The following is a 24,406-nucleotide window of genomic DNA, read 5'->3' on the forward strand; positions in this document are numbered from 1 at the left end:
GAGAGGGAGGGCATCTTGGCCATCTTCTAGTCACTAGGGGTGTAGGGCAGTAGTTGTGAATTTCCTGCATTGTGCAGGGGGTTGGACTTGATGACCCTTGTGGTTTGAAAGTGTCAATAAGCATGTGGACAGGAATAAGCCTGTGGATATTTTGTATTTGGATTTCCAAAAAGCTTTTGACAAAGTCCCCCACCAAAGACTGCTAAGCAAACTTCATAGTCATGGGATAAGAGGACAAGTCCTCTTATGGATTGAGAGCTGGCTGAAAAATAGGAAGCAGAGAGTAGGAATCAATGGTTAGTTCTCACAATGGCGGGATGTGAGCAGTGGGGTGCCTCAGGAATCTGTGTTGGGACCGGTGCTTTTCAACCTGTTCATCAATGACCTGGAGTTGGGGTTAAACAGTGAAGTCGCCAAGTTTGCAGATGACACCAAATTATTTAGGGTGGTTAAAACAAAATTGGACTGTGAAGAGCTCCAGAAGGATCCCTACATACTGGAAGAATGGGCATTAAAATGGCAACTGAGTTTCAATGTGAGCAAGTGTAAAGTGATGCATATTGGGGCAAAAAATCCCAACTTCACATATACACTGATGGGATCTGTGCTGGCAGCGCCAGACCAAGAAAGGGATCTTGGGGTGGTAGTGGATAGCTCAATGAAGATGTCAACCCAGTGTGCGATTGCAGTAAAAAAGGCAAATTCTGTGCTGGCCATAATTAGACGAGGAATAGAGAATAAAACTGCTGATATCATACTGCCCTTGAACAAATCTATGGTGAGACCACACTTGGAATAGTGTGTACAGTTCTGGTCACCGCACCTAAAAAAGGATATTACAGAGCTTGAGAAGGTGCAGAAAAGAGCAACCAAAATGATTAGGGGACTAGAGCAACTGTCCTATGGGGAGCGGTTAAGACGCTTAGGGCTGTTTAGCTTGGAAAGAAGGCGGCTGAGGGGAGACATGATAGAGGTCTATAAAATTATGCATGGTTTGGAGAGAGTGGACAGGGAGAAGTTTTTCTCCCTCTCCCATAATACTAGAACCTGGGGTCATCTGCTAAAGCTGGAGGGTGAGAGATTCAAAACAGATAAAAGGAAGTTTTTTTTTTTTTTTGCACAACGCATAGTTACATTGTGGAACTCCCTGCCCCAAGATGGGGTGATGGCTGCCAGCTTGGAGGGCTTTAAGAGGGGAGGGGACATATTCATGGAGGAGAGGGGTATTCATGGCTATTAGTTAGAATGGATACTAGTCATGCTGCATACTTATTCTCTCTAGTATCAGAGGAGCATGCCTATTATATTGGGTGCTATGGAACACAGGCAGGATGGTGCTGCTGCAGTAGTCTTGTTTGTGGCTTCCTAGAGGCACCTGGTTGGCCTCTGTGTGAACAGACTGCTGGACTTGATGGGCCTTGGTCTGATCCAGCAGGGCCTTTCTTATGTTCTTATGTGGTCCCTTCCAGCTCTGTGATTCTAGGGGTAATCATTTTTAGAACAAATACTTGAAGTTTGGGTTGAGTAGAAATGTCATTCTTGGGATCCAGGAAAAACCTGTACAGCCATAGCGGTCCGTGCAAAACCTCCAAACAAGAACAAAATTTTGTCGAAGGCTTTCACGGTCAGAGTTCATCGGTTCTTGTAGGTTATCTGGGCTGTGTGACCGTGGTCTTGGTATTTTCTTTCCTGACATTTTGCCAGCAGCTGTGGCCGGCATCTTCAGAGGAGTAACACTGAAGGACAGTGTCTCTCAGTGTCAAAGTGTGTTGGAAGGGGATGGACTCTTCCAACACACTTTGACACTGAGAGACACTGTCCTTCAGTGTTACTCCTCTGAAGATGCGTGCCACAGCTGCTGGCGAAACATCAGGAAAGAAAATACCAAGACCACAGTCCACAGCCCGGATAACCTACAAGAACCGAAGAACAAAATTCATGTAATACCTTCATTATTTATTATTTAAATTGGCACAAAACATTGTGTAAGCTTTCAAGCACACCAGACGTCTTCATCAGGCTGGATGTTGCAACCTTGTCAAAGACAGAAGGGTGGAAGGAAGATTCTCCAGGCTGTGGTGTGAAGGTCTGGTCTCGCTTGCATCCTCTGAGGGCTGCAGGCAGGACATCAGCTCCACTTTACTGCTGCCGTAATATTACCTTACGAGACATTCCCTGAGAAGCTGCGTTGAGTCCAATGTTTGTTCTTTCACTAAAATACGTAAACTACCCCAACTCCATCCAAAATGGTCCCAAATGTTTATTGAGGCACACATCTATCTCCCTGGCAGGCTGAAAGCAATGGGAACCCCCTTCCAGTCTCTTGTGTTTTGTTCAATGAAAGCCACATTCAGTGGTATTGCCTGTTTTGAGATGTGACTCGCCGACCCGTTCAACCCACTCTGTGCCTCTGTTCATTTTCCTGTGATTTGGGTGTGTAAATGCCCTCTCCTGTGATTTCTTAAGGTTCCCATCCTGGGCTACAATAACTAGCATGCACTTTTCTTAAAGGGGAAGCACGTTTTTCCTACACATCACTAACACAAACATGGGCTGTAACCTATACCTATTAGAAATCTACTAACACTGCCTGGGGGAAGCCCAGTTCCCTTCCTGCTTGGGATAGTGTTGGAAATAAAAAGATTTATTTCTTTAAACAGACTTAAGTTCTGAATAAAAAGAAACCCAACCTCAGGATTGAAAGCAAGAGATTTTTAAAATTATTTTTGCGGCAAAAACAATTAGAGAGGAAAGAGTTTAGACAAAGACCTCAAAAGTGAAACTTTCCTCTAACAAGCCCCTCCTATTTCTTTACATTTTATAATATTTGAGAGTCCTTTGTTCCAAGAGGATTTTAGGAGGTCTCCTCCCTCAAACACACCCCTATGATGTAATTATCTCGAAACATGATCTCATCTGTTATTGGTATCAGGGAGAGCAAGGAACGAATTCAAAGTTAAGAAACAAGCCAAAACTAATTAAAAGCCTTAAAACTTTTTTTGTTAAACAATGCTGCTCTCTACTGGCTTATATAAGTAACTACAGCTCGATTAATATAAAGTGGCATGGTCTATCATTGTTTTATATTTCTTGTGACTGATTAATATGTTAAGATTAAATCAATTAAAATTCCATGTTCCCCACAATAGGATATGGTAGGAAATGGGTTGTGCTCCTGTGGGGTTTTATTGTGCATTTTATCTGCCTTCTTTTGAAGCCCCCAGGAAGGCTGCTCTGCCTTTTAGGAGGTCAGGAGAAGGCGGGAGAGTCTGTGAATTCAGGAGAGGGTTATGAAGAGGTGGGAGCAGGAAAAGAACACAGAATGGGCCAGAGGGGGAGAAATCTCCAGGCTGAAAATGCTTCTCTTCTTGTCTCATTTTCCCCCCAACAGCAAATGTGACTCTGGATCCAGACACGGCCTATCCCCGACTCATCCTGTCTGAGAATCGGAAAAGCATGAGATGGGGAGAAAAAGCTCAAGCTCTGCCCAGCAATCCTGAGAGATTTGAAAACTGTGACATTGTTCTGGGCCGGGAGGGATTCACAGCAGGCCGCCATTTCTGGGAAGTCGTTGTGGGAAGTGAGGAAGGCTGGCGTGTGGGGGTGGCCAGAAAGTCTGTGGAGAGGAAGGGAAGCATCACCTTTAGTCCTGAGGGAGGGATCTGGGCTGTGGGGAAGAGGGGGGGACGCTACTGGGCTGCCACAGAAGGCCTTTCCCTGAGTGGGGAGCCGAAGAGGATCCGCGTCTGCCTGAACTACGCTGGGGGCCGAGTGGCCTTTTTTGACGCTGACCGAGGATCCCTGATCTACGAGTTCTCTGGAGCCTCCTTCCGTGGAGAGACCCTCCTGCCCTTCTTTCGGTTGTGGGGAAAAGCCCAACTCAAAATCTCATCTTAAGACCCTTCTCTTCACACCAGGAGCACCAAATAAGGCCTCTCCGGGCTCCACCAAAACTGACTGGAGTAAAAAGGGAGACATTTTCCCTTCATCCCCTTTTTAAAATTTGTATCTCATTTCTGAAAGCAACAGTGACACATTTCTGTTCATAAAGAATAATCGGCTTGTGGTCAAGGAGAGCTGTGAATAGTTCGTGTCCCCCCCACCCCACCCCCCGCCATTCTCCTCCGGCCTTCATTCCTCTCAAGCACAACAGGAACAGCCAAAGACCGTGGAGAGGAAGAAAGAGGCCCCTGAAAGTCTAAGATGATCTTCTGGCCTTTCTCTTTTCAATGCTACACTGGGCAGCACCTGCTAGGAAATTGCCTCTCCCTGTCAAGGCTGCTCCATGCATCGCAGTTGTGGTTCAGTTATATTACTGGTTGCAAAGATGTTGTTGCTCTTATGATAAAGTTACGTTACCTTGAAAACTGGGCTGCCTTGAATTTTTTATTGGGTGGTGGGAGGGTATATTGTGACAGCCGGACAACCACAAGGGTGCTTTTCATTTATTGGCTTGCCCCCCCCCCCAGCGCTCCAGTTGGAAAGAAATTCAGGAGGGGGGTTTGCATAGCCGGGGTCCTGCTGGGTTAAAGGTTTCTAATTCCTGTTTTTTGTGTCTCTCTTCAAATCATTATGAATCCTTTTCATCCACACAGCCGTCTCTCTGTCTCTCTCCTTTAATTGGGTTTCCAACAAACTGGGTGCCCATACTTTGTTCTTACCGCAACCCTGCAAGGGAAGTTGGGCCAAGAGCTACTGAGCTTCATTGCTGGGGTGGCCAACTGTGGCCTGGGAAATTCCTGGAGATTTTGGGTGCAGAGATGGGGAGGGTGGGGTTTGGGGAGGGGAGGGACCTGAGGGGGGCACAATGCCATAAAGTCCATCCTCTGAAGCAGCCTTTCTCTCCAGGGGACCTGATTTCCATCATCTGCATCTGTAATTCTGGGAGATTTCCAGCACCCACCTGGAGGCTGGCAACCCTATAGCTGAGTAGGAATTTGAACCCAGGCCTCATCAGTTCAAGTCCACCACACTGCACTTCAAAGCACTCATACTAATGTGTCATCTACACTTCAAGTGATAAAGGGACTAAATGAGGCTTAGGGGAGCATCATCCCATCCCCGCTTGCCCTGCTGGCCACTGAACAGCCACTCTGTCAGTCTAATGCGCCACCACCTTTACCTGCCTGATTCAGATGGTGGCAGGCCTTGCTTCTCTTCTCCTAAAGAAAAGAAAAGAAAAAACAATGCAAAAATAATTCACGTGTACTTTGGATAGGTCCTTCTGGTACCTTGACATGATTTTCTCCAGGTATGAAGAAAAGGAGGCGTTTGAGGATGCAGCGGCTTTTCCTCTTGCACTGAAGTGGCGGGTCTGGGACCTCTCGGATTTAAATCCCCTTTTGGAGGGCTTCAAAAAGCAATTCAAAGGTAATGGCCATAAGAACTTAAGAAAGGCCATGCTGGATCAGACCAAGGCCCATCAAGTCCAGCAGTCTGTTCACACAGTGGCCAACCACGTGCCTCTAGGAAGCCCACAAACAAGATGACAGCAGCAGCAGCCTCAAAACGGATTCCCCAAAATAGCTGCCCCTAGAGGTGGAGCCAGCCACGAAATGGTTACTGCAACTTACCTTCAGTCACACAGTGGAAATCCTTGTGCTGTGGTGGCAGATGCTGCCCAAGCAACATTTTTAAAAAGCTGCACAGCCAATCAGAAGCCTGGCTTGGCAAAAGTCCCACCTTGCCCTGGCCACTTTGTAAAATACCTGGTGGGCACCAGGAAAGGTACTGGTAGCACCAGTGTCGATGGGCACCATGTTGGGGACCCCTGACTTATATCAGGAACAGACCAAGGAATGTGAGAATTGTATGTACCGATTCACAAGGCTATCTGAGTTCACCATGGGAAGTTTCCGTATTCTCCCACAACTTTAGTTCAAAATTGGATTATGTGGATTTCCTGAAAATTATTCTCTGTTGCTTCTTTCTAGTTATTTGTGCCCATGAACTGACAAACTGGGATGTAGTGGTAGAACAAGCATCTGAAATGAAAGGGAGGGGGAGGAAACTGTCCCTTCAGGGCATCCTCATTTAATGGCGACCCCCACCCAATCCCTTTCAGGAACACTTACCCCCATTCTCATCGCAGTGTGTCTATGAACAAATTGGACCTATCATTACTACTCAACGTGACTAGTAAAAAGAAATGTGAATATTTACATATAAATGAAATCTGTGAAGAATTTTTACCCAGAAGTAGGTTCTGCTTAACCTTTCAGCCAAAACTCAGGAAGAAATATGTACGCATGTAACATCAAGTCACAACCAACTTATGGTGACCCCAGAAAGAGGGTTAATCTGCACAATCTTCTTTGGTACCAACCCTGCTTAGCTTTCAAGATCTGATGAGGTGGGGCTATACGATGGCACCTTCCCTCCCCGAGATAAAAATAGACGATATTGTTAACTGATGTTTTTGTCACAAGATTGGTGAGAGGCACATGGGTGTGCTGCTCACTTTCTATTCATTTACTTCCTCAGACACTGGATCCTGGATTTCACCTGCAGAAAGGTACGTATTTCTTCATACACCATTCAATCATTTCTTCAGTAAAAAGCTTCACCTTACAATTTGTGTTCTTCTACTTGGATGCTCTTGTTTTATTCCTCAACATCTCTCCCTCCCTGCCACAGCCAGTTCTTTCTTGTTTTGAGGAGGTCTGTAAGGGTGAAAGAGAAGGTGAACTCTAAGAGGATGAACTACCTGCTACCTTTCACCTACCTGCCGCCATATTGAAATGAGGGGGAAAGGGTTGTGGGCATCAGCCCTTGAGGGCCCTTCAGAATCCTCCCCATGAGAGGCCCAGACCAGGTTGGGAATCCCCTTTCTCTCAGTGGATTTCCCTACTTGCTTTCCAGGTTTCCCTCAGTTTCAAGGTGCTACAAATTGTCTATTGGATCCGTGGGTTTGTGGAGTAGCAGCATATAAAGGAAGATGTCCAGCTTGCCCTGGTGCTGTTTTCCAGATGTTCACACATAAGTTGTGTTTGCTATTTGGGAGAAGAATGGGAGATACGTGCCTGTCACTCACAAGCCGCCTCTTCAGTTTGGTCTTTCGTCTCCCTGGCTGTCACTCGGATGTACACTTCTGGGCAGGTGAAGGCTGTCCCCTGAGTATATCTTAGAGTGAATTCAGACAGAATGCAGGTAGATGTTTTCTGGTGCTGTAAACTGGGCTCAGGAACTTCCACTTGTCACATTCATGTTTGCAGGTCAAATGCTGGCTTGGCTCTGTTTTGCTCCCTTTTGCATAGGATCTCTAGTTTGCTGTTTTAAATGAATACATTTTCAAACTGCATTTATGGTAAATTGCAACATATTAATCCTTTACCACAGTAAAGTTGCAGAACTGGTTTTTGGAGAGGTATTTCCAGGATGTTAAATATATGTGTATTTTCAGGGCAGCAAAGTTTCTTTCAAGCTAGTTCTGCCTCCTGGAAAAGTTACACCTGCTTTAAAATGTTTTCACCCTTTGGTGCTGCAAAATTTGCAAGCATCACAATAGCGTTTCAGGGCTCCTCAAGATATATGTGAGGCAAGGGAACCCGTTCTTGATGCCTTAGGACATTTGTTGCTTGGCTGAGTTCCATAAGAAAGGTCTTCATATTCTTCCCCCAAAGGGTGGCTGTTGAGGCGTCTTTTTCCAGCCCAGGGTACGTCATGCTTGAAGTTTGATAGTTCTGTGATGATAACTCTAGTGCAGAAGGGCTTCCAATTGGTAATGTTGCAGTTCTTTTTCAATTGCTGCCAAAGATGCCACAAGAGAGCTTAGTTTTTGCAGAGCTTTAAGCAAGTTGCTTCCACAGGAGCAGGGAGGGAACATGAATCCAATACCAAGGATATTTCTGTCAATTCTAGCTTGGGCCTGAAGTGCTTGGTTCTCTCTAGAAGTCACAGGTACCTAGGTACACACTGAGGTGCTGTTTACACAGCCCAAATAATGCACTTTCAATCCACTTTCACTGCACCTTAACGATAGTTTACAAGTGGATTTTGCCAGTTCATACAGTAAAATCCACCTTCAAAGTGGATTGAAAGTGCATTATTTGGACTGTGTAAATAGCACCTGAGTGTTTATATGAAAGGAACTCCTGCAGCATAAAGCAAGTTTTTGCAGAACTGTCAATAAGTTGCTTCCATAGGAGCAGGGAGGGGACATGAATAGATGCAAGGTTATTTCTATCAATTCTCGCTTTATCCTGGCCATCTTCACACAGATGATCTGCCATGGGTTCAATGCCTTTGCTTTCCCACCACATTTGTGCATCTGCTGGGGTTGCCCACGTTTCCTCTGATCTTTCTCAGACTGGTTTTTTAAATAGGTTATATTATTATATCATTATATATATATATAATGTTTTACAAATACATGTACCTGGTTCTCTGACTTCCCAGCCTCCATTAAAAAGTAGGTCTTTAGACCTTTCTGTTATGACAATATACAAAGGCATCAATATAATGTGCTACTGCTGGGTTGTTGTTTTTTAATTGCCAAAGCCCTGGTGGCCCAGTGGAGGGGGGTGGGTGCTACTGGGGGACTGGAGCAGGGAAACGGGGAGGGGGGAGACCTGCCCTGAAGAAGCCCTGTTCTTGTCGCTGCGCTTTATCAGTAGCTACACCAATAACAAGGAAACCGCACAAGCCCTTCTCCATGTGGAAACCACTGCTGAAGCACCTGGGTCTCTCTACAAGACACTGGGAGTTTCACGGGAATGTCAATCCTGCTCTGTCTTCCTTCCCCTGAGTTACCCATGCTGTGAAGCACAGAAACTATTAGTGACTGGGGTGTTTTTGATTCAAGGTGTTCTGGGAGACACCTTGAATGACAGGAGAAGAGGGGTAGTTATCTTTTAGGACAAATAACTCAAGGTTGGTTTGAGTAAAAATGACATTATTTGAATACAGGGAAAAAATTGTACAGCCATAGTGGTCCATGCAAAAAAACCCAATACGAACAAAATGTATGCAATACCTTAATTATTAATAATACATTTTATTTGTACCCTGCCCTCCCTGGCAAAGCCGGGCTCAGGGTGGCTAGCATCATAAGAATGTAATTTGTACTGTATTGTATTGGTATTTTATTGCAATCTAAAATCATTCCTAAACTAACACTCTCATCTGATGGCACATAACTACCCCACCTTAGGGAGGATGGGGCTTACAGGTGGGCTGTGTATCAATGCCCACTGTTCAGTGCCTTCAGTCCAGGGGAAAGGAAAGAGGATGTAGACGAAGAAGACATGGGGGCAAGGAACACCCCAAAAGGAAGGAAGAGGGAAGGAAAAAGGGAGACAGCTGGGGAGGAATTATGCAACGGTCCGGGAGGGGAAAAGACAAGGAAGAGAGGAAAGCAGGAAGGAGGAAAAGAGGGGAGGCAAGCTATTTGTGCCCTGACCTGGGTGGCCGAGGCTAGCCTGATCTCATCAGATCTCAGAAGCTAAGCAGGGTCAGCCCTGTTTAGTATTTGGATGGGAGACCACCAAGGAATACCAAGGTTGCTGTGCAGAGGAAGGCACTTTCAAACCACCTGTGTTAGTCTCTTGCCATGAAAACCCCAAAAGTGGAGAGGAGCTGGGGTATCACACAAAGATGCCCGTCACTTTTTTTGTTGACTAGAGGTCTGTTGCATTTGCAATATTTAAAAGTAAATAGTGGGTTAAAAATATTGGATTAGAAACATGCAAGAGGTGAAGAGAGGTGGTGTGTTTTCTGAGCTGTTTGGGCTGTCTGTGTGGAAATCTAGCTTTGGGGGGAGTGTATTAGAAGCACATGGTTCTGCTGGGAGGGCTCTTATGCTTGAGTGAGATGTGTCAGCTGCCTGCTATTGTCTGACCCCTGGGGGTGAAGCCACAACTATCCAGGGTTTGGCAAGGCGTGCCACAGGTATGATCATCTTATCCACTGGGCAGAAATGATGGGTGTGAGCTCAATGCCTGAAGCTCTTGGCCCTCAGGGGGCAGGTTCATTCCCTTGAGGCTACGGTTTGCCAGCCTGGAGAAGCTGAGGCAGAGAGAGGTTTGGGGATGAGACCTTCGGGGACTTCCCAGAACAGCCCCACTCCTGTGCTGTTGTGGAGGGTCAGAGTCTCCAGGTCAGAGGGTGTCAGTCTGAGGAGGAGGGATGTGATCCCTTAGAAGGGGCCTCTTCCTTGGGTGATGGACCAATATCCTCTCGTACAGAGGATACCCTTCTGGAGTTGGGGAGGTAGGCGGGCTTTTGTTAGGGGAGCCCTCCATTCCACTCTGGGGCCTGTTGCTCTAGCCCCAGAACACTTCTGTTATTCCCAGGGGCCATCTTTCCACAACAAGAGATGGATTGACTCAATAAAGGAAGCCACAGCTTTCAATTTGCAAGATCTGAGCAAGGCTGTCAAAGATAGGACATTTTGGAGGACTTTCATTCATAGGGTCGTCATGAGTCGGAAGCGACTTGACGGCACTTAACACACACACACATCTTTCCACTGTGGGGCCAGAGCAGTGTATCTCGGATCAGAGTCCCATTCTGCATTTTTATTGCAACTTTTGCCTACTGTATTCAATAAACCTATGCAAAGCAGTGGGTATTCCTGGCTCCCAGCATAGCCAGTGGGCATGCCAGCATCTCCCAACGGGCAATCCTGTGTCATTCGTTCCAGCGCATCCCTTCCCAGGCTGGTGAGCGCTGATCTCTCCACACCCGCCTGCCCCAGACCCGGGAAGCATCTCGCTCCAACACCGGGAACTCCCCCTTTGCCCAGCCCTGGGGCGCAAAGGGGAAAGGGTCTCCCTTCCATTGGGGGCGGCCGCTTGCAAATGCGAGGCCAGAGACGCGCCCAGCCCCAGGCTTGCCTTCCCCCCTTTCTCTAAAGCCATTTGCAGGAAGGGGGACGCCCCGTCGTGGCTTTGCAAAGCGGGAAAACCAAACGGACTCTTTTGTTCTCCCTTCCCTTCCTCGAGGCAACCATGGCCGCCGGGGGTCCCGTCCAGGAGCTGTGCGAGGAAGCCTCTTGCTCCGTCTGCCTGGACTTCTTCAGGGACCCGGTGACCATCGCCCAGTGCGGCCACAGTTTCTGCCGCGCCTGCCTGACCCGCAGCTGGGGGGCGTCGGCGGCAGAGGCTTCCTGCTGCCCCCAGTGCAGAGGGCGAGCGCAGGAGGGGAGCCTCCGGCCCAACCAGCAGCTGGCCAACTTTGTCCAAATAGCCAAGAAACTCTCTTCAAGAGGGAAAGGGGGGCAGAAGGAAAGAGGGGCGTCTGCGAGAAGCACCGGGAGATCCTGAAATTTTTTTGCAAGGAAGGCGAAGCCCCCGTCTGCATTTTCTGGGACGTGTGCGAGGAGCAGAAAGACCACGAGGAAGAGGCTTTCCAAGAAAACAGGGTGAGTAAGAAAGCGGTGGCAGGGCGACTTCCTTGCATCCTTGTGTGTGGCTCAAGATTTTCCTTTGGCGCAAAGCTCTCTCGAGCTAGTGGTCGTTGCCGCTTGCTGGCTTGTAACTATTAGTACAATATGAACTATAAATATACAGTATTACTAGAAAAGAGCAAGAGTCCAGTAGCACCTTAAAGACTAACAGAAATATTTTCTGCCAGGGTACGAGCTTTCGTGAGCCACAGCTCACTTCTTCAGATACCTTCAGATACCTGAAGAAGTGAGCTGTGGCTCACAAAAGCTCATACCCTGCCAGAAAATATTTTTGTTAGTCTTTAAGGTGCTACTGGACTCTTGCTCTTTTCTGCTACTGCAGACAGACTAACACGGCTACCCATGGTGAATTATACAGTATTACATTACTGCCCCGTCACAAATTGGCCTGCAAAGCAGCAGCTAGGAATAAACGATCACAAGTGCTTGAGGAAGGGTTTTTCCTCATGATGGAGGGCCTGGCTGCCACTTCTTCTCTGCCTCACCACCTCCCCCTTCCCAGAGAGCATCCTTTGCTGGTTGTGTGTGTGTTAAGTGCCGTCAAGTCGTTTCCGACTCATGGCGACCCTATGAACCAAATGTCCTCCAAAGTGTCCTATCCTTAACAGCCTTGCTCAGTTCTTGCAAATAGAGGGCCGTGGCTTCCTTTATAGAGTCAATCTATCTCTTGTTGGGTCTTCCTCTTTTCTTGCAGCCTTCAACTTTTCCTAGCATGATTGTCTTTTCCAGTGACTCTTTCTTCATTGTCCAGCTCTCTCAAATAACATAGTAATAGGGAATGCAATGGCATGAATTAACCTGATCTTGGTTGCCAGTGACATATCCTTACCCTTCAGAATCTTTTCTAGCTCCTTCATGGCTGCCCTTCCCAGTCTCAACCTCCTTCTGATTTCTCGGCTGCACTCTCCCTTTTGGTTGATGATGGAGCCAAGGAATAGAAAGTCTTCAATTTCAGTTTCCTCATTGTCAATCTTAAAGTTGTGTAATTCTCCTGTAGTCATTACTTTTGTCTTCTTGATGTTCAGCTGCAGTCCTGCTTTGGCACTTTCTCTTTTAACTTTCAGCAGTAGTCGTTTCAAGTCTTTGCTAGTTTCTGCCATTTTTGCTTGTTATCCTCTCAATATTGCTGCCCCAGCCTTTCACTAATAGGCTACCTTTGGCTGAGGAACATGCACAGTACAATCCCATTTCCTTCCCCTTAAGCAGTGTGTGTGTGTGTAAAGTGCCGTCAAGTCGCAGCCGACTTATGGCGACCCCTTATGGGGTTTTCAAGGCAAGAGACTAACAGAGGTGGTTTGCCAGTGCCTTCCTCTGCACAGCAACCCTGGTAATCCTTGGTGGTCTCCCATCCAAATACTAACCAGGGCTGACCCTGCTTAGCTTCTGAGATCTGACAAGATCAGGCTAGCCTGGGCCATCCAGGTCAGGGCCTTAAGCAGTGGCCTACCCTTTATTTACAATGGCCATCCCCTTGGCCCTCCCATCCTGAGATTGAGCTGTGTGGCCAGCCCAAGAGGTCTCACTGCCCAAGGGGGGGGCTTCCCAGCCCCCCCCCCCAGAAGTGCAGGCCTCTGATGAAGTGGGGCTTCCAGTACTTTGCAGGGGTCATTGTGAATATGGAGGGAGGAGCAGAAGGCAAGAAATGGATGTGTGTCGTTCTCAGAATCCCAGCACTTAGACAACTGGCAAGTCTGGCTGGGTCAGGACTAACTTTGTGCTACTTTTCAGAGTCGAGGCCCAAAAAATCTCATCACCAGGCCAATGGAGAAGTCCCCCATGATCAGGGTGGCCAAAACTCAGTACCTGTAGATGTGTTGGCACAAAGGCTTCCCTGAGGGCAAACAGCCCTGCAGGAGATCATCGGCTGTGAGATTAAGTCTGAGGGGCATTATGGGGTTTCCAAGCAAAAGGGCTAGGAACCCACAGGTGCCCCACATACTGATGCCCCTGTGGGTCCAGGATGTGAAGGAATGCCTCATCATCACCACCATGGGAAAATTAAGGTACAGGGAGGGTAAACCCCTCAAATCAAGCTCAAGTTTATGAGAATGATTATCAGCTTGTTGGGCCAGTATCAGAATCATCAGGCATTTGTATCGTTCATGGTGTTGTCTGGAGGGCCACCTGGGAGGTAGGGTTGCCAGGTCCCTCTTCTCAACCTGCGGGAGATTTTAAGGGGTGGAGCCTGAAGAGGGCGGGGTTTGGGGAGGGGCTTCAATTCCATAGAGTTCAATTGCCAAAGCGGCCATTTTTCTCCAGGTGATCTGATCTCTTATCGGCTGGAGATCGGTTGAATAAGCAGGAGATCTGCTACTACCTGGCAGTTGGCAACCCTACTAGGAGGAGATGCTGTCTGTGAGAGGGCGGATGGGCTGGTTTGGAGTTGAATCTTGAAAGGGGAATGAAAAATCCACCTGGGTCCATCCGTATTCCTGCAGTTCCAGCTTCACCTTATTACACCTCTGGACCTATATTTGGAGGTTTGTCATAAGAACACCCCAGGAATGCAACGAGTTTCAAGAAAGGTGGAAATTGTATTACTCATATGTTTTGTGAGGCTGGTATAAATGAGTATGTTTAGCTACAATATATTTAACCACAAGGTTTTATTGAAAATATGTATTAGGGAATATAGTCACTGTATATAAGCCTGTATGTAACTACAAATGAGATAGTATTTAGAAATGAAAAATGTCAGATATAAAACTATATTGGTAGTTTGGTCAAGGTAATTATAAATGGATTCATATGATTTAACAGAGGTGGTCCTTATTATGCAAACGCATCCTGTTTCCTTGTTTTGGCCATCAGGCAATCGTGGCTGCTAGAAGAGGGAGAGTTTGCCAGAAGCACCAGGAGCCACTGAAGCTCTTCTGCAAGGATGACGAAGCCCTCATCTGTGTGGTTTGCGACAGATCCAAGGAGCACAGAGATCATGAAACCCTTCCTCTTGAGGAGGCCTCCCAAGAGTACAAGGTGGGAAATCAATAAGGTGGAGGTTGGTGGGGAAGAGCTGTGGATCCTTCTCCTTGGTCTCTTTGCAGAGAAACTGCCTCCATTTTCTGCCTCAGCCTCTTTGCTGCTTCCTTCTTGGCTTAGTGGCACCGTAAAGCATTGCCTCCTGCCCCCTGCTGAGGTTAAAGTGGGGTGATATGAAAAAGTGGGGAGATTGACTCACTTTCTGCCTGGCTGTGTTGATGTCTGGACAGCCCACTGCATGACTGAGCTACGAGGGGGTAGTTTCAGTTTTTTTTGGCGGGGGGGAGGGCTACACATGAAGATGCCTTATTCTGAGTCAGACTCTTGGTCTGTCCAGGTCCATTCTGACTGGCAGCGGCTCTCCAGGGACTCGGGTGGAAGTCTTTCATGGCAACTGCTACCTATGAGTTTCAACTGGAGATGTTGGGGATTGAACCTGGGACTTTCTGCACGCCAAGCAGATGTTCTCCCAATGAGCCTTGGCCCTTCCACAGCACTGTGGCTCCATAAGAAATCCTTTCCCACCCCACAGCTGTGGTTGCTTCCACACAGAGTTTCCCCTGCTTTGTGGGGCCGTTACATCTAGTTTGGTTTTTAATGACAATTTTGCTTCTCGTATGTTTTATAATAAACTTCTAAAAAATGAACCAATCTCCGTTTTGGGTCCCTCCTCCCCCAGGATCGGTTCAGCAACCATCTGGAGATGCTGAAGAAGGAGAGGGAAAGAATTGAGGCGTGTCAAGCAGACATATTAAAGGAAAGCCAAGACTTGCTCGTAAGTGTCACTACGGCTGGGAAGTGAGCAGAATCGAGGACTAGTACTGGGGGAGGAATGGCAGAAAATAGCAAAAGAGGCAACTTACGAAGCAAACTCCCAGCAATTTGGAAATTCGGTGCACAGATGGTCAGTATTGATCAGACCAACACCCCCCCCCCCAAGGGAGGCATAATATTGCAGTTCTAAGCAGAGTTATAACTGGGGTGGGTGTGCTGCAGGACTGCACATTCTTGGTGCCCCTGGCACCCTAAGATGGTCACCTTGGACTTCCTAGTGGGTGGGCTGCCCTGGGTATTTATCCAGCTCTAGCCCCCCCCCTTTTTTGTTGTTCTTGAGTGATCTTGTTTTGGGCAGAATCAGTTGACCTTCCAAGGTGTTGTCTGTTCCCGGATGAGAGGAACGTCTGTGTCAATTCCCCACTAGTGTGCCTGCACCTACACTGCAAGCCAGGAGAGGTCCCTGAAGAGAGACGAGGGTGTGTCTCCCCACCCCCACCCCGAGAAATGCTGGGTAGAAATGCTGTTAGATACTCCACTGATCCTGAACTGGTCCAAGGGTTGTTCAGCCATTGCTGATTCTAAGGGGGAGAAGTACCTGCAATACTCAGTGGCGTGTTGATCTTTCCCCCTGCAGTTTTTCCTTGCTCAAATTGCAGCCAGGGAGACCGAGTGAGGGGAAGGGGCTTCTTAGTTCTTTTCTCCTTAGTGGTATTACTACTCAAACATTGTACGTCTTCACCTGTTGGGAAGTGAGGGGGGTCAGCATATGGAGGGTGTTTTACTGAGGAAACAAACAGACTCAAGAAGTCCTTTCTACTCTCTGGGACTTCTGCTGCAGACATAGCCCTCAGTGGCTGAAAGAACCTCTCCAGGAGTTTGAGTGTGATATACTTTGGCCCTGAGGATGGATCCATGGAAATCTTCCTTTTTCCCTGCCCAATGTTGATGTGATCTCCGTGAAAGGTCAAATTGCCCTTCCGATTGGAGTCTCCTGAAGAACCTCTTTCCACTGCAAAGACCACCTGTGTTATATTGACCTGATTTCTCTTTCCATTTCAGAAGGAAACCACAGGAGAGAAGCTAGTGACGGTAGCCAAGTTCAGAGAACTACGCTCGTTTCTAGAGGAACAAGAGAAACTGTTGCTGGCTCAGATGGAAGAGGTGGAGAGGGAGGTGACAAAAACCAGGGACCAGCACTTGGACGAACTGTCAGAAAAACTCTCCTCTCTGGACAGCCTCATCCGGGAAATGGAGGAGAAGTGTCAGCAGCCGGCCAGTGAACTCCTGCAGGTGAGAGTGTGGCAGGAACAGCCCAGGCTCCCCTTTGGGAGAAGGCTGCCTCTGAACCCTTTCTGTGCCTCCTTTGCTTGGGCTGAAAGTAAATGAGCTGTCAGGACGCAGCCCGATGCCAGCCCTTCTATCCCTCCCCCGAGGTGGCCGTGAGAGCTACACACCCTAATCTGAGGACTTCCTGCCTTCCACTTGAGGAAAATTCCCTTTGTTAAAGAAGCTACTGTTGGGTTGACAAAGCAGATCTCCCAGGTCTGCTCTGAAATGGCTCCACTTTGACTGCTCATATTATCCTCACAAAGATTTTCTCCCACTGTATGGAGATCCACCCCAGCCTTTGAGTGGAATCTGCTAGCTGGACACAAGAGAAGGGCCAGAGTGCAGAATCTCCCAGGGTCTCAGGGCTCTTCCTGGTGTGGCCTTTTAGCAACCATTGAGGTCTCCCTTCTTTTTCTCTCTCTCTGCTATTTTTCTTTAGGATGCCAGAAGCACCTTGCAGAGGTAAGTGGATCTTTCTCATCAACCTTATTTACACTATTAGGGGTCTGGGTCTCAGCCTCCCTCTTGAGAACATAAGCAGAGCCTGCTGAATGAGACCAGTGGTCCATTTAGTCCAGCATCCTGTTTTGCACAGTGGCCAAGGAACATGACGCAGAGGCCAAGGCCCTCCCCTGCTGCTGCCTCCTAGCAGTGCTAATCAGAGGATGGCTGCCTCTGGCTGTGGAGGCTCCTCTTCACTCACCAGTTCTCATAGCTACTGATGGACCTCTCGGCCATGAATTTGTCTAATCCCCTTTTAAAGCTATCTATGCTCATGGCCATCATTACCTCAACCGGCAGTGAATTCCATAGATTAATTACTGGTTAAGTAACAAAGTATGCTCTTTTGTCTGTCCTGAATGTATTTCTCAACAACTTCATTGGGTGCCCCTGAGTTCTAGCATTATGGGAGACGGAGAAAAAGATGTCAAGGCACTGTACCTGACTACAACCTCTTCTGAGAGAAAGAGACTGGTCTAAGGGCACTGAGAGACAAATGGCTGAATGTGGGATTGAACCAGGGTCCTACAAGTCCTTGTCTAGAACTCTGACCACACCAGCTTTCCCTAGACATTTGGATGTGGAGTTGCTGTTCTTAGGGCCAAACAATGTTTGCTTTTTAAAGAGTTGGGTCTTGGGGAATGAGTTGGGTCTGTGAGGAATGGCTTTTAAGGAATAAAGCAGAGCCTGCTTGGCCCTGGAATGCCGCCGCAAGGAAGGAAGATCTCCTGACTCCCCCCCCCCCAGCCATTTTTCATGCTGAAACAGCGCTGAGAAGGGGAGTTATTTCCCCATGTGGGGCATTCCCATGTGGGGAAATAAGACCCCCAGTGCAGTTTCAACATGGGAAAATGGCTGGTGGAGGAGGCAGGAGCGCTTCCTCTTCCCATGGTGGCGTTAGGAGTCCAGATGGGCTCTGTTATTTTTAAATATTTGTTCCCCACAGCTGCTGTGTGGCTTTGGGGTCTCTGATCCACTGGGTGGGTGGGGGTAATACTGGATGATACTGTAGCATGATTTTTCTCAAGGTATGAAGAAAAGGAGGCATTTGAGAATCCAGTGGGTTTTTCTCTTTTACGGAAGTGGCACATGTGGGACTTCTCCGATCTAAATCTCCTTTTCAAGGTCATCATGAAGCCATTGAGAGGTAATGAAGAGCCGCTGCAGGGATTTCAGACTGGACGTTAGAGTGGGCCAGATGTGTTTTAGTATGTTTCAGGCTGCTTGTATTATTAGCAGACCCAGGAATGTCAGGAATCCATGTACTGATTCAAAAGGCCATTTTAGTTCACAATGTGAAGTTTTCTGGTCAGAATTTTTCCACAGGTTTAGCTCAGAATTGCATTACCTGGATTTTCTCAAAGTTATTCTACATTGCTGATCCCTGGTCATTTCTGTGACTGTGCACTTGCAAACCGTGAGGTAGATGGTAGAACAGGCACCTAAAATGAAAGGGAGGGGGAGGAAACTGCCCTTCAGGGCATCCTCATTTAATGGAGACACCCACCCAATCTCTTTCAGGAACGCCTGCCTCCATAATCATTTCAGTGAGTTTATAACCAAATTGGATGTATCAAAATGGTCCCCTTTGAGGGAGTGCATGTGTTTGCTGAAGTATGTCGTAGCTGAGCCCACAGAGTGGTCTCAAGGGGTCTGATAATGCTGTGTTAAACAGATTTACACCCTTCTGCGCCCATTGAAATTGGGCTTAAGTTTAGCTGGAGTGGACCATTGGGCTGCAGTTCTTAGCCTACGTTCTATAAAGTGCATCTCCAGTCACTTAAAGTGACCATTAAAAAGAAATGTGAATGTTTCCACATAAATAACATTTGGAAGAATTTCCCCCAGCTTTCAACTGAACCTCAGAAGATGGTATGCATGTGCCATCAAGACACAACCACCTTATAGCAACTCCAGAAAAAGCTTTTCAAGGCAAGTGAGAAGCAGAAATTGCTTTGCCTTTGATTCCTCTGCAGAATCCTCTTTGGTCTCCCATCCAAGTACCAACCCTGCTTAGCTTTTGAGATCTAATGAGGTGGGGCTATACGATGGCCCCTTCCCTCCCCAAGAGAAAAATAGATGATATTGTTAACTGATGTTTTTGTCACAAGATTGGTGATCGGCACAAGGGTCTGCTGCTCACGTTTGGTTCCTTTCCTTCCTCAGACACTTTGGATTCTGGATTTCACCTGCAGAAAGGTATATATTTCTTCATACACTGATCAATTATTTCTAAACTAAAAAGCTTCACCTTACAATTTGTGTTCTTCTGTTTGGTGTTTTTTGTGTGTGCAAAGATAACATTATTGGACACTCTTGTTTTGCTCCTCAACCTCTCTCTCTCCCTGCCACAGCCAGTTCCTTTTTGTTCTGAGGAGGTCTGTCAGGGTGAAAGAGAGGGTGAACTCTGAGGGAAATGACCTGCCTCCGTTCACCTACCTGCCACCATATTGGAATGATGGTAGAAGGGTTGCTGGGCATCAGCCCTTGAGGGCCTTTCAGAATCCTCCCCATGAGAGGCCCAGACCAGGTTGGGAATTCCCTTTCTCTCAGTGGATTTCCCTACCTGCTTTCCAGGTTTCCCTCAATTTCAAGGTGCTATAAATTGAGTATTGGGTCCATAGTTTGTTTGTTTTTAAGCTGTGTTTATGGAATAGCAGTATATGAAAGCAGAAGTCCAGCTTGCCCTGGTGGTGTTTTCCAGTTGTTCACACAGAATTTGTGTTCAATGTTTGGGAGAAGAACAGGTCCTACGTGCCGTCACTCACAAGCCTCCTCTTCAGCCTGGTCTTCCTCCTCCCCAGCTGTCACTAGGGTGCAGAGTTCTGGGCAGGAGGAGGCTGTCTCCTGAGTATATTTTAGAGTGAATTCAGACAGAAGGAAGGCAAATGTTTTCCAGTTCAGGAGCTTCCATTTGCCACATTCGTGTTTGCAGGTCAAATGCTGGCTTAGCTCTGTTTTGCTCCCTTCTGCGTAGGGTCAGTTGTTGGCTGTTTCAAACGGCATTGATGGTATATCACAATATATTAATCCTTTACAAAGCTTTCAGTAAAGTTGCAGAACTGGTTTGTGAAGAGGTATGTCCAAGATATTAGATGTATGTGTGTTTTCAGAACAGCAAAGTATCTTCCAAACCTGTTCTGCCTCATTGGAAACTTACGACTGCTTTAAAAGGTTTTACCCTTTGGTGCTGCCAAATTTGCAAGAATCAGAATAGCATTTTCAAGGCTCTGCAAAAAATACGTGAGGCAAGGAAACCTATTCTTGATGCCTAAGGACATTTGTTTCTTGGCTGAGTTCCATAACAAAAGTATTATTCTGCCAAAGGTGGCTATTGAGGCATCCGTTTTTCCCAGCTCAGGATAGGTCATGCTTGAAGTTTGATAGCTCTGTGATGGAAACTCTAGTGCAGAGGGCTCCCCACTGGAATTACTGCAGCTCTTTTTAAACTGCCACCGAGGAAACTACAAGAGGGCTTAGTTTTTGCAGAGCTGAAAATAAGTTGCTTCCACAGGAGCAGGGAGGGGACATGAATTCAATACCAAGGATATTTCCGTAAATTCTAGCTTGATCCTGGCCGTCTTCTCACTGGTTATTAGCTCTGGGTTCAACTGTTGCGGGAAGTGATTTCCCCCCAGCTTCCTCACCACATTTGTACACCTGCTGGGGTTTCCCAGGTTTTCTCCGGTCTTTCTCAAACCTGGTTTGCAGTAAAGCCAGGATGGCTGCTGTGTGGGTGGGAAAATTCAGATTTCCCCACCGTTGTGGCAGCCATTTACCTGACCCTTTCTTTGTGGTGATCATTTCCTTCCCTCAATATGTGTACCTGGTTCTCTGAATTCCCAGCCCACTAGGCCTTTTGATTGTGACCATATACAAGGAAATACATCAATATAATGATATGCTGCTACTAATTAAAAACAATTGCCAATGCTCCAGTGGAGGGGGGTGGATGCTGCTGGGAAACTACAGCATGGAAACTGGGGGGGGACCTGCCATGCAGAAGCTCCGTTCTTGTTGCTGCACTTGATCAGTAGCTTCACCAGTAGCAAGGAAACCTGCACAAGCCTGTCCCTGTGTGGATAGCTCTGCCGAAGCACCTTGGACTCTCTTGTTCCCTTCTGTGTAGGGTCAGGCTGGATGTTGCAACCTTGTAAAAGACAGAAGACAGATTCTTCAGGCTATGGTGTGAAGGTCTGATCTCGCATGCATCCTCTGAGGGGTGCAGGCAGGACATCAGCTCCACTTTACTGGTGATGTAATGTTACCTTACAGCACATTCCCTGAGAAGCTGCGTTCAGTCCAATCTTTGTTTTCCCCCCACTAAAATACATAAACCACCCCAAGTCCATCCAAAAGTGTCCCAAATGCCAATTGAGAAACAAACCTCCCTAGCAGGTTGAAAGCAGTGGGAACCCCCTTCCAGTCTTCGTGTTTTGTTCGGAGTCAATTACAGCCAAATTCAGTGGTATTGCCTGTTTTGAGATGTGCCTCTGATCAGGATTAAGAGCCACGGCCTGTTCAACCCATTCTGTGCCTCTGCTCATTTTCATATGATCTGGGTGGTTGTGTAAATGCTGTTAGCAAAACAAACAAACCCTGTGAGTGAAATATCCATGGTTCTCTTCTCTCTCAAGGTTTTCTGCTTGGGACAGGATATGGTGGGAAGTGGGTTGTGTTCCTGTGAGTTTTTATTGTGCGTTTTATCTGCCTTCTCTTGAAGCTCAGAGGAAGGCTGCTCTGCCTTTTAGCAGGTCAGGAGGAGGCAGGAGAGTCTGTGAATCTAGGAGAGGGTTAAAGAGGTGGGAGCAGGACAGGAATGGTAGGAGAAGGACGCAGAAGAGACCAGAGGGGGAGAAATCTCCCGGCTGAAAACGCTTCTCTTCTTGTCTCCTCATTTCCCTCCCCAACAGCAAATGTGACTCTGGATCCAGACACAGCCCATCCCCAACTCGTCCTGTCTGAGGATTGGAAAAGCGTGAGATGGGGAGAAAAAGTTCAAGCTCTGCCCAGCAATCCTGAGAGATTTGAAAGATATCCTGCTGTTCTGGGCCGTGAGGGATTCACAGCAGGCCGCCATTTCTGGGAAGTCCTTGTGGGAAGTGAGGAAGGATGGGCTGTGGGGGTGGCCAGAAAGTCCGTGAGGAGGAAGGGATATTTCTCTTTTAGTCCTGAGGAAGGGATCTGGGTTGTGGGGAAGTGGGAGGGACACTACAGGGCTTCCATAAAAGACCGTGAGCCTCCCCTGTCCATTAGTGGGGAGCCCAAGAGGATCCGAGTCTGCCTGAACTACGCTGGGGGCCAAGTGGCCTTTTTCGATGCTGACCGAGGATCCCTGATCTACGAGTTCTCTGGAGCCTCCTTCTCTGGAGAGACCCTCCTGCCCTTCTTTCGGGTGTCTAAAAAAGGCCACCTCAAACTCTCTTAAGACCCTTCTCTTCACACCAGGAGCATCAATAAGGCCTCTCCGGTCTCCCAGACACCAAAACTGACGGGGTAAAATGGAAACGTTTCCCCTCCATTTCCCAACGTTCCCCTTTTTTTCTTTGAATGATTATTTCTGAAAGCAACAGAAACACATTTCACTTTATAACGAATAGCAATGTTGTCAAGGAGAGCTGTGAATAGACCGCACTCCTCCAACCTCCATTCCTCTCCAGCACAAGAGGAACAGCCGAAGACCCTGCAGAGGAAGAAAGAGGCCCCTGCAAGTTTTAAGTTTATACTCTGGAATTTCTCTTTTATTTGCACTGCCTGATAGGATCCTGCTTTCTGAAGAGCACTGAAGATCCTGTCCCTATCAAGTTTGCTATATTCATTGCAGTTGTGCTTCAGTTATACCAGTGGTTGAAATGATGTTATGATAAAGTTATGTTACCTTGAAAACTCTGCTGCCTTAAAAAAAAATTGGGGGGGGGTGGATTTTGTAACTGCCAGACAACCACAAGGGTGGTTTCATTTATTGACCCCCCCAACTCTCCAGTTGGAAAGAAATGCAGGAGGGGGATTTGCGTAGCCAGGGTCCTGGTGGGTTAAACGTTTCTAATTCCTGTTTTTGTGTCTCTCTTCAAATCATGATAAACCCTTTTTCATCCACACAGCTGTCTCTCTCTCTCTCTCTCCTTTAATTGGGTTTCCAACAAACTGGGTGCTCATACTTTGTTCATACCGCAACCCTGCGAGGGAAGTTAGGCCAAGTGCTACTGAGCTGCATTGCTGGGGTTGCCAACTGTGGTTTGGGAAATTTCTGGAGATTTTGGGTGCAAAGCTGGGGAAGGTGGGGTTTGGGGAGGGAAGGAACCTGAGGGGGGCATAATGCCATAGAGTCCATGCTCTGAAGCAGCCTTTCTCCCCAGTGTGGACCAAACGTGGCTGACATAGTTGTCAAGTCCTCCAGTTTATCCTCACAATAAGAGTCTTGTGAACTGGAGGAGGCGGAGTGTGAGTGGCCCTCAGTCAGCCTCCAAGTATCAGAGGCAGAATGAGAATTTGAACCTGGGTCTCTTAGATCGTAGACCTGCTTTAACCACTACAAAATACTGGCTCTGAATCTTCAGGGAGTCTTTACTCCCCCCCCATTTTGTAAAAGAGGTGACATATTCCACTCATCTTGTCTCTGCTGCCTTTCTCCCAAAGGTGGACCCACAGCAGCTTATATCACCCCCCTGCCTTCCATTTTATCCTTACAACAACAACCCTGAGAAGGAGGTTAGGGTGAGGGTGTGTGACTGGCCCAATGCCAACAAACAAGCTTCCATGGAAGGGTTAGGATTGGAACCCGGGTCTCATAGATTCTACAACCCTCTAACCACTATACCGCACTGGCTCTGATAAGCGAGGGAAGTTAACCCATCTTTGTTTTGTAAGGGAGGGGATATTTCCCACCATCCCTGGCTGTGCTGCTTCCCACCTTCCTGGCTTCTCATGGTTAAACCTTTGATTCCATTGCAAAGAGCAGCAGAGTTTCTGGACCTAATCTGGGCCAGGATCTTCCAATTCCTTTCATTTTGGGCTCTACAAGTCCCATCAAAATCCAGACGCTGGTGACCAGTTCTGAGGGCCCCAGCTTCATTTTCTGATGGATCAATGCACCAGGGCTACCTGGCCTCCCACCGGCAGCTCTGGTTGCACCAGCTGCTCCGAGCACCAGGATAGTTTTTCTAAATTTAAAGGTGATGTTGGTAATGTTGTTACATCACTTCTGGGTTTGCCTTTACAGCACAGGATAGTTCTAAGAATTGCCTGAACTCTATGGGGAGACTATACAGTTTCCAGGTACTCCTAGAGCTACCATGTGTCACTTCTGGCAGAGTACAGGAAAACAAGTCCCTGCCCTGAGGAACTTACACTGTATACTTTGCCATTAAGGAGGGGAGAAAGGTGGCAGCAGGGATCAATGGGAAGAATCGTAGA

At 47.4% G+C, this 24,406-nt stretch overlaps 1 protein-coding gene across 1 annotated transcript in view; it reads left to right on the top strand.

Annotated features, from left to right (window-relative positions):
* Window positions 1–22,421, top strand: part of LOC130494089 (uncharacterized) — an 81,078-nt gene extending 58,657 nt beyond the window's left edge. The window contains 10 exon segments of the mRNA XM_056867741.1: window positions 3,392–3,891; window positions 10,866–11,199; window positions 11,202–11,377; window positions 14,219–14,383; window positions 15,066–15,161; window positions 16,223–16,453; window positions 16,932–16,954; window positions 18,022–18,140; window positions 19,160–19,192; window positions 21,907–22,421. Coding sequence (XP_056723719.1) covers window positions 3,392–3,891; window positions 10,866–11,199; window positions 11,202–11,377; window positions 14,219–14,383; window positions 15,066–15,161; window positions 16,223–16,453; window positions 16,932–16,954; window positions 18,022–18,140; window positions 19,160–19,192; window positions 21,907–22,421 — 2,192 coding nt within the window.
* Window positions 22,422–24,406: the final 1,985 nt, after the last annotated feature.

This window comes from Euleptes europaea, chromosome 1, assembly GCF_029931775.1.
Source record: "Euleptes europaea isolate rEulEur1 chromosome 1, rEulEur1.hap1, whole genome shotgun sequence".
NCBI lineage: Eukaryota > Metazoa > Chordata > Lepidosauria > Squamata > Sphaerodactylidae > Euleptes > Euleptes europaea.